Genomic DNA, 10,054 nt, shown 5'->3' on the forward strand with positions numbered 1-10,054 from the left:
AAAGGGGTGTTTCATCCTCTATCCTCTGGAATCAATATGGTTTGTTGCATTTAATCTGAACTCAGATGCCTATTTTGTGTTTTCACTACACTGTAATCATGTCGATTATTTTTAAGATTCCAATCAGCTCAATTCTTTATGAACCCTTTGAAAACTAGATGTTCATCTCAATGGGGTAGAGGAATGGAAGAGATGACTTCTCACGGTTTCTTCTAGTGGTAGCCACCTTTGAAGCCATAAAAAATGAAGGGTTGCACTTGGATGGATTCTATATTCCCTCCCAACTTTAAATCTGTGATTCTCTAACCTCTGTCATCTCCATGAGTCTCCTGGAAGGTGTGGTGATGCAAAGAGGGTGGGCTATATGCTACTAGCAGATCACCCTGGAGTTTTCTGTTCTCAAATCCCTTTCCTTGACACCATACCTGGCCTCTCTGATTGCCTCCTGGAAGGTAAGAGAGGTGTTCAGGTCCAGTTGAGTTGGTATCTTCCATTGAGTAGCAGTGTGGAATAGAAGGAGCAAAGGACTAGACTAGGAGACCTTGGTTCAAATCCATTTCATATCTGTTAGGTGGGGTAATGAAATCCACCCTGTCTTGTTGGTAGGGTTGTTGTGAGGATTCAGTGAGATAATGGATGTGGACATTGCCATAGAAATCACCATTGCTAGCAACAACAGCAATTCAATTCAGATTGGCAGATATTTATTGAATGTCTACTATGTCAAAGATTATTATGTAGAAAATGCCTTACAAAGTAGAGAGACTAGAAGTAGAATGACCAGTGAGGAGGCTATTGCAACAGTCCTATCAAGATATAAAGAGAATCTGAACTATGATGGTGGTGGTGGAAAGAAGGGGACAGATTTGAGGCAATTGTTGAGACAGAATTGGCAGGTCTTTGGTAAATGGGTGTATATGGTGGGAGGGGGAGAGGGAGAGAGAGAGATAAGCATGACTTAAATGTTGTAAACTAGAGTAAATAAAAGGATTGGTGGTCTCTTTAACAGAAACAGGGAGGTCTAGAGGAGGAAATGGCTTAGAGGTAGAAGATAAGTTGGGATGATGAGAGAGTAATTAGGTAGAGCTGTCTCCTACGTGGTTGAAGAAATAGAATTGGAAACCAGAATATATATTAGGACTATATATATAGATTTATATGCACAGAGATGATCATTGGATCCATGAGCCTGTGAGAATGTAAAAGGGCAGAACTTTGGAGGGCATTCATACTAAAGAGGCAGAAGTTGAATGATAAGGCAGCAAAAGAAGCAGACTAATTATATAGGTAGAAGGAGAACCAGGAGAGAGCAGTGCCATGGGAACAAAAGGAAGAGAGAATAACTAAGAGTAGGGTAGTGATTGATAACTCAGAAGCTACAGAGAGGGCAATAGGATAAGAACTAAAAAAGACCATTGGAATCATTGGTAATTTCTGTGAAGTCATTTCAGAAGGTAGGATTTAAACCAGTTGACATAAGGTTGAGAATTGACTGGTAAATGAGGTCAATGGGAAAAATTACTTTTTCCAAGAATTTGGCTTGGAAAGAGAAAAGATATAGGCTTTTAGCTTGAAGGGATGGCAATATGAAATAAGAGCTTTTGAAAAATAAAGAATAAAGATCTAAAGGTGTTTGGAGGTAGTAGGGAAAGAGCCAATAGGTAGGAAGAAAGTGACATTGAAAGAATGAGATAAAATGGCCAGAGTGGACAAGCTCCTCCAGGAAATGGGAAGCTTTAAGTAGAAGCATTGGTCATGGCTGGAGAGGGACTGCTTTTTTTCTCTTGAGTCTGGAACAAAGAAGGAGGTGATGGAGATGATGTTACAGAGTTTTGTGGTGTGGGACAGGAAGAAGAGAGTTCATAATGAATGCAATGAGAGTTGATGGAGATTGGGCAAAATCAATTTGTTTTTGTTGTTCAGTCATGTATGACTCTTCATGATTCCATTGAGATTTTCTTGGCAAAGATACTGGAGTGTTTTACTATTTCCTCCTCCAGCTCATTTTACAGATAAGGAAACTGAGGCAAACAGGATTAAGTAACTTGCCCAGGGTCAGATGACTAGTAAGGTGGCTGATGCCATATTTCAACTTAGGTCTTCTTGACTCCAAATCTGGTACTCTATCTATTGTACCACCTAGCTGCCCATGAGGTGGGCTCCATAGGCTTCCCACAGAATTTGAGCAGGAGTAGAGTAGGCATTCTAGAAGTGGATGATCTGGGGTTAAGGTTTGGTAAGGCCCATGATGTGTTTAGCCATTTAGCAGGTGATGTGGCAGATACTGTGAGGCATAATATAAAAGTCCTGCCCTTGAAGAACTTACAATCATGTTGGTGAGGTAGTTCCTAAAAAGATAATGAACAATGCCAAACAAGTCATCAACATTAATTCTAAACATGGCAGAAGTAGTAATTAGCAGAGGAGTTCAGGAGATAGGGAGATAGATGTTTGAGAGTTTTGGCCGAAGTAGTCATTTTGTTCTTTTTTTTTTTTTTAACTGGAATTAAAAATCAGACTGGTTTTAGAATCTCTGCCCCATCACTTTTGGAGGAGTCTGAGTGAGTGAGAGGATTCCTTTCTCCTCTCCCCCTTGCCACCCTCTCCCCTGCCCCAAGTATCCTTTGCAGTGGGTTGGGTTCAAATCAAATCCCAGGAGCCATTTTTATGGTGAATCTCCTCTCTTATGGGTGAGAGTCTGGAGAGAAAGAAAAAGAGATAGAGAATTGGGGGGAGGAAGAAGGAGGGGAGAGAAAGAGAGAATGAGAAAGAGAGAGAGAAAGAGAGAGGGAGGGGGAGAGAGAGAAAAGGAGGAAGGGAGGGAGAGATGGAGAAAAGGAGGGAGGGAGAGAGGGAGAAAGGGAGAGACATGGCAGGGGGAGAGAGAGGGAGGATGCCAAAGAGTGTAGGGACATAGAAGGAACTGTTGGGCCTTCCAGAGAAAGCCCTATTTCTTTGAGAACAACAGCCAGTGGGATAGAATGAATCAGCTTTCTTCTTGTTTTCTAGTGTAATATTTTTTGGCCTCCCTCTTCCATGATTCTTCCTCCTTTCCCTAGGCTTTGTTATAGACCATAAAACTGTATTTTAGGGGGAGTGTTGCCAAACACTTCAGTTTTGATTGTAGGTTGGTTTTTTTTTTCCCCAAGAGGTTCAACAGCAGGAGGTGCCCCTTCCCCCCACAGGGATTCTAGGGAGTATGTGGGAAAGCATGGCAGGAGAGTTGTCCAAGTGCAGGCTTGTACCCATTCACCTTGATCTCTAAGAAATTCTCCAGATCCATTCCCTTCTTCCTGATCCCTTCCCCCTGTCTGTTCCCCACACACTCCAGGAGCTGAATAGCCTCTGGATAGCTTTGAGAAAGGAAACATTACTGACCCACCCCTAAGGTCACCAACCTTTTATGGAAGGCTTTGGAAAGAGGTCAGAACGGGTCAGGGGAATGGCAGTGTGTCTTAATGGTCAGAGCAGGAGCTTGGGGAATTGGAGCTGGTGGAGGAAAAGGGAGAAGAAACGAAATATTTGGACTAACACTTCTGGGAGTCTCCCCTTTACCATAATAGAAATGAGTTAGCCCCTCACTCCCAAATCCCCGAATGGAACCAGGAAAATCTTGTGCAAATGTAAAGACAGTTAGTGAGGAATGTTATGGAAGAAGAGCAGAAGGCTGGGGTAGCCTTGGGAGAAGTGTTTGTCTGTGGGAGTGTCTGAGGTGAGCTGAAAGTGGCCACCAGAGGGGGGAGAGGTTTTAATGACTTAATTAGTAGGTTTCCTCATCCACCAACATTTTGCTGCCAGAATAATACTGATTCCTATTGAATCTCATAAATCTCTATTTGTAAAAATGTTGAGGAAGGGGGATGCTATCATTTCTGAAATTGCTTTTACTTGCCATGGCACAGTTTGGGAGTTCTAAGGGTCTTGTTTGGATGAATTTCTTGGTGTCAGAACAACAACTTGATCTCAGAGAAATTAAAAATGAGTCTGAGAGCCTCTGTAGGTCATTTGCATGGTACCTTACACTACTTTATCATTTGCAAAGTCCTTTCTTATCTAGTGGCCAATTTGATCATCTCATTAGTACCCTGAGGTGAGGTTGGGAGGGCAGACATGATTTATTTCTATTTTGTGGATGAGGGAACTGAGGCCAGTTAGAAGACAGGTAGGTGCTTTGCCCAAAGTCACACAGCTATTTAGCAGCAGAGGTAGAATGGAACTCTTCTGCTTCTCAGGCTGGCATTCTTTGCCCTCTGTTGTTTTTCAAAGACCTCCAAAGTTTTGGAAGAAATGAAAAAGAAAAGATGAACTTGGCTGATGCTTGAATTTCTTTGGAGGTGACTAATATTGAATCCCAAGTCATGGAAAGGCAGGGTGTGTGATACCATTTGCCTCCTGGGAAGTCATAGGTCAGCAGTTCAGAGATTCCAGTTTTCCATTGAGGGAATGTGGTTTGTGCTGTTTGATAGAATGAACAGCTGCTCTGAGGCTTCAGTTCTGGGGTGGGGATAATGCAGAATGAAGTGACCTGGAGATGAAGTTCTCAGCCAGGGAATCCAAGGCCAACTTCCCTTTCCTGTGCCTTCAAAGCCAAGAGATTGGCTATCGTTAGCACCATCTTCATGACTGTAGGCAGAAAAGGGCATTAAGCTTTGGTCCAAGAACCTTCCTAGGGCAGAGACCACGGTGCTCCCTCTTCCGTGTGCCCATCTCATAGAATTTGTGGCCTACTGAGATCGGAAACTAAGAATGTCTGAGTTTCCTGCCTTGGCCTTCTCTCATCCCCAACTCCCACCCCAAGGAATATCCTTGCTTTCAGGCCTCAGTTTCTCCTGAGTTAAAACAAAGATGGTAGCCATTCTCCAAAGAGGGTGTCATTCCTGAGCTGTGGCCCTGCTTCCAAATGGTCTTGCCCATCCCATTGCTGCCTGTCAAATTCTTGTCTAACAAAGCCCTGGGCTGGTGCTGTCTATAAATAGACCATGTATACATCAGGCCAGGGGGCCAGGCTGCACGGTCTCTGAAGCCCTGCAGAACGGAGATGTCTGGTTTCCCTCATCCAGACAGATGAAAAGCCGCTGCCCTGTGAGGGATCTCACCCATGCTGGGGGCTCTGGCAGGAGGGAGTGGGGGTGGGCCCTGGGTGTCTTTACTAATGTTTGCCCCAGGCCCATTAATACTGACAAATCACTCCCAGTGGATAGGCATGGGTCACTTGGGTGAAGGGGACCCTCTGCTCAGCTGGACATCTCAAAAGAAGAAGAAATAGGGATCAAGGGGTCTGGTGAGAGGTTTGATCTTGGAATAAATAAAGCATCATCTGAGTACCCTTGTAGGTCTTTTGTTTCACAACCAGCATTTTAAGTATTGATATTAGTGGGGGATTATGAGAGTGGTCCTAAGCCTCACTGCCCTTTCTGGCCCATTCTTTTCATTTCTCATCTTTTGTCTTTGATGCTGGGGAACCCTAGGCGGACCAGTTCCTTCTCTTCTCTGGGTCTGAGCTTGCTCATCTATAAAGTGAGTAGGTTAGATTAGATGGTCCCTAAAGTCCCTTCTAGCATGAAATATTATGAACCTATAAACTTCTCTCTCTTCAGGCCCTCAGCAGCAGCCTGTACAAGAGCGCATCTCCCTATGGCTCTCTCAACAACATCGTGGATGGGCTCAGCTCCCTTACCGAGCACTTCTCTGACTTGTCCCTCTCCTCTGAGGCCCGCAAGCCCAGCAAGAGGCCACCTCCTAATTACCTTTGCCACCTCTGCTTCAACAAGGGGCACTACATCAAAGATTGCCCCCAGGTAAGGACCAGGCTGCCTGAGCACTCTGGCAAAGGATTTCATCCTCTAATGAGGAATCTCTGGGTTTTTTTGGTCTAAGTTCATTGGAAAAGTTTATCATTCACTGTGGATGGGAAGGAGACATCTGACCTTGAACATTGCTTGCTTCCAAAACTGAGTGTTCAGTGTAGCATTTCTCCAGTATCTGTATTTTTTCTTCCTTCCTTCCTTCCTTCCTTCCTTTCTTCCTTCCTTTCTTCCTTCCTTCCTTCCTTCCTTCCTTCCTTCCTTCCTTCCTTCCTTCCTTCTTTCCAAAGAAGTTGACAGTATTAGAGGATGGGGTAAAAATGATTGCATTCTCCACTTCCAGCTTGATGTTGGATGGAATTGGCAAGTGTTTTGCTGCAACACATTGGAGAGAAGGGGAGTAGTTTAGGGGTTTGAATCCTGGGAATCCTGATCCCAGTGTCCTGGCCAAGAAGGAAGTCCAGAACAGGACTCCCAGCAGTAAACTTGTCCCACTTGGAAGACTGAAGACAGATTCTAAGTTTTGGGAATCCAGCAGAAAGGTGATGGGGGACAATTTTCCAAAGCCTCCCCTGGCCTCCCTCTCTCCCCTTTTACCCCAAAGGATCCATGGCCAGGTTTCCTGTTGGCTCAGGTTGGGTGCTGGCCCTGGTGGGAGGGGAGCTGGCAACCATTGCAGCCTCCTCACCACTCTCCCAAGGCCCCCGCCTCCTCTCAGTCACAGGGAAGGAATGTGGGGTGGATTCCAGGAATCCAGATGTGCTTGGTTTCGGTGTTCCCCTTATATTTCAGCTCCCTCACCTCCCTGCCTTTTCTATCCTACAACCACTATTCTTCTGGGGAGTCCTAAGAGAATCTCACCCTTGAGGGGAAGGACTGGCTGTAAGCCAGTGAGGCTCACCTCAGATACTTCAGGGGAAAGGGGGCTTCCTGGGAATGGAAAAAAGTCTTTCTACTAAGGAACAAAAGAGGAAGGGGCAAGGGGGTATTTGGGCACCTCAGAAGTACTGTGGAAATAAATTTACTAGCCTCCATCCTCAGTTCCATGAGTCCCTTCCATCAATTACAAATGAAGTAAAATAGCAGGGAACAAGGGAATCCTCTGATTCTGGACCATGGAGCTGCACATCAACAAAGAGAGGTCATTTGGGCACTTTTTGCACAGCCCACCTGAGCAGAATCTTAGCCACATCCACACATGTCAAGATGGCTTAGCTGTGAAAGTTGGTCTGGGGTTTTCTTATCTCTCACCCTTGACTCCAGCTGTGGGTCAGATGCTCCAAGAAGCTCTGCCTTACCTCACATGCTCACAGAGGGGCCTTGATCTTGACCTTGGCCAGCTGTGAGAGGCAGATGAGAAGCAGAGGTCTCATCTACCAGGAATGACTGAGAGATGGCAGGGATGGGGAAAGAAGTCTGTGCACAAAGATCTAATCAACTCCTAGTTATGGAGGGGTAGCTTAGCTGTTTTAGGGGGAGTGAGATCAGTGGCAGCAGGCTCTGAATTCCTCTCCTTTGGATTCAGGCAAAGAGTGCCAACTCCTTATTAGCATTGATGAACAACCATTCATATTATTATTTAATTAAAATGAATAGCTAACTCAATTCAGTTGAGCAAACATTTGAAGGGCTACTGTGCACAAAACTTTCAGCAATGATTTCCATACTTCTCCTATGATTCTGGGGCTGCTTGAGCTCCACTTTCTTCTTCCCTTGTTGGCAATTATTTATTTGGCTTTCATTAACCCTGTGACAGACCTAGTCAAGCACTTTGGGGGATATAGAAACAAAAGACATAGTTCCATCCTTCAAAGAGTCAACTGATGGGCTGGAGAGTGAGGATACAAAGTTCTTATCCCTGCTTCAGAAAACCTGTGGCAGTGGTGGATGATTTGGATTCCCTAGCCCAATGCTCAGTGTTTCCATGGTATCCCTCCCTGGGATGGTGAGGATCATTGGTGGGTTCTAACTAAAAATTCTGGGCATCCCCAGATGTGGGATAAATAGCTGCCTCGATGGTATTGTTAATGCAATAGGGAACTCCTTGGTCTTCCTACCTCCAGGCTCACCTACACCAGTCTATGCTTTCTAGTGCTATTAGTTTCATTCTATTACTCCTTTGCTCAAAACCCTTCCCTGGACTCCTGTTTTCTACTGCATATTTGTTACATTCTATCCTAAACTCTCCTGGTTTTGTGGCCAATAGTCCCTGCAACTTAGAATAGTCTTTCTTCCCTTTATTTGCTTTTTTCCTTTTTATTTTTAGCCCAGATCTGTGATGTCCTAAGAATAACTAGTGTTAGGATAGCATTTTAAAGTGTGCAAAGGGATGTGTACATGCACCATCTCCTTTGAGCCTCAAAACAACCCTGGAAGGATCCATCCATGGAAGTAACTCCTAGTGAGGAAACTTTAACTCCCACAATGCAAGATCAGCATTTGCTACAACTCCCTCTCTTTAGAGAGTTCTTTGGGCCATTTTATCTAAGATATTTGCCCGTGGTCTTACAATCAGGATGGAGCAGAGGTAAGATTTGAACCCAAGTTCTTTTGACTGAGGCCAGATTTTTACGTAGTATGCCATTATTTACTCATATCAAGCTCATGTCAAATGCCTCCTGCTTCATGAAACCTTCCCTGATACTCGTCGGAGGTGAGAGCATCTTTCCTCAGAACTAACTACTTCGTCGGCTCCTTTTTTCACTTACCACATTTTTTGTTGCATTATAACTATTTGTTATAGGCATGTGCCAAGAAAGCCAAGGAGAGTATCCTGTTTACACCCTTGTATTTCTCCTAATACTTAGCACAAATACACTTGACATCAGTATACACTTAAATATATTCATTCAACAAACAATTGTTAACAGTTGTTGGGGAGTCTCCCTCCCAAAACCATGCTAGTGAGTCAGAGTGCCTAAAGACACTCCCTCCAACTTTAGATAATTATTGAGCCTCTTCTGGTACCATTAGAGAATTCCTGTGAAAATATAGATTTCCCTGTTTGGAGTAATATGGTTGAGGCATCATCAGATATGAATTAGTTTATTCACTTCTTTCCAACTTTATGACTGAAGAGAAGGTAGGACAGAGAGGCTCCAAAGCATAAAGCAATGACTAGGAAAAGTAAGCTTGCTGTGGAGAACAGACAAATGGTTCTAAGCAGCCAAAAGGTTATTGGGTGCTTGAGGTGGGTGTAAGTAAGCATTGAATGTTTGGGTGGGAGGGTGCTAAAGACAAAGCTTCACAGTCTTGCAAGGGGCCAGTGCTGACTGGACACACTGCAATGTAAGGATCTGATTTGCCTGAACTCTCGCTAATGTCAGTAAGAGCCAGTGAGACCCGACTAAAGGGAAACCTCTGAAGAACCAGCCAGAATTTGCAAGGTTTCCATCATTCTACTGGCACTGGGTACTTTTTTAGCACTTTGTGAGTGTGGAAGAGACCACTCTGAGCCCAGTGAATAACCAAAGCCTGGCCCGTATTTCTTCCAAAAAGTGAATATGTTACTTGGACCATTCCAGCAACGGCCAGAGTTTGGACTTTGGCTGTAACCTACGTAAATGCAACACCACGAACTTTAAAAAAGCATTGGTGTTACTGAAACACCCAGTGGGCAGAGGTGACCCAGATTGTAAGGGCGGGAGGAAGTAAAAATATTAAGCCAGGCTCTAGCCTAGGGTGCCTCTTAGGGACCTAAATGCTGGGGGAGGGAGAAAGAGGGAGAGAGAGACAGAGAGGAGAGACAGACAGAAAGAGAGAGAGAGAAAGAGAAAAAGAGAGAGGAGAAAGAGATGCAGACAGAGACAGAAAGAGAGAAAGAAAAAGAGAGAGGAGAGAGATGCAGACAGAGAGGAGAGATAGACAAAAAGAGAGGAGAGAGAGATGCAGAGAGGAGTGACAGAGACGGAAAGAGAGTGAAAGAAAAAGAGAGAGATGGATGAAGATAGAGGAGAGACAGAAAAAAAGAAAAAGAAAGAGGAGAGATATGCAGAGAGGAGAGACAGAGACAGAAAAAAGAGAGAAAAAGAGAAAGAGAGAGAAAGAGAAAAAGAGAGGAGAGAGATGCAGATAGAGAGAAGAGTCAGATACAGAAAGGAAAGAAACAGTGAAGAGAGAGAGAGAGAGAGAGAGAGAGAGAGAGAGAGAGAGAGAGAGAAAGAGAGAGAAATTGGGTGGGTTTTGGGGAAAGGTCCCATAGGGTGATGCAGATTAGATACACTTGTGCATGGGTGCTATCAGGATTTCTG

The 10,054-nt window shown here is 44.4% G+C and overlaps 1 protein-coding gene across 1 annotated transcript in view; it reads left to right on the forward strand.

Annotated features, from left to right (window-relative positions):
• Window positions 1–632: 632 nt before the first annotated feature.
• Window positions 633–10,054, forward strand: part of ZCCHC24 (zinc finger CCHC-type containing 24) — a 124,350-nt gene continuing 114,928 nt past the window's right edge. Inside the window, exons 1-2 of the mRNA XM_044660240.1 lie at window positions 633–920; window positions 5,598–5,798. Of these exons, the coding sequence (XP_044516175.1) occupies window positions 633–920; window positions 5,598–5,798 (489 nt within the window). The remainder of the gene's footprint in view (window positions 921–5,597; window positions 5,799–10,054) is intronic.

This window comes from Gracilinanus agilis, chromosome 2, assembly GCF_016433145.1.
Source record: "Gracilinanus agilis isolate LMUSP501 chromosome 2, AgileGrace, whole genome shotgun sequence".
NCBI classification, from domain to species: Eukaryota; Metazoa; Chordata; class Mammalia; order Didelphimorphia; family Didelphidae; genus Gracilinanus; species Gracilinanus agilis.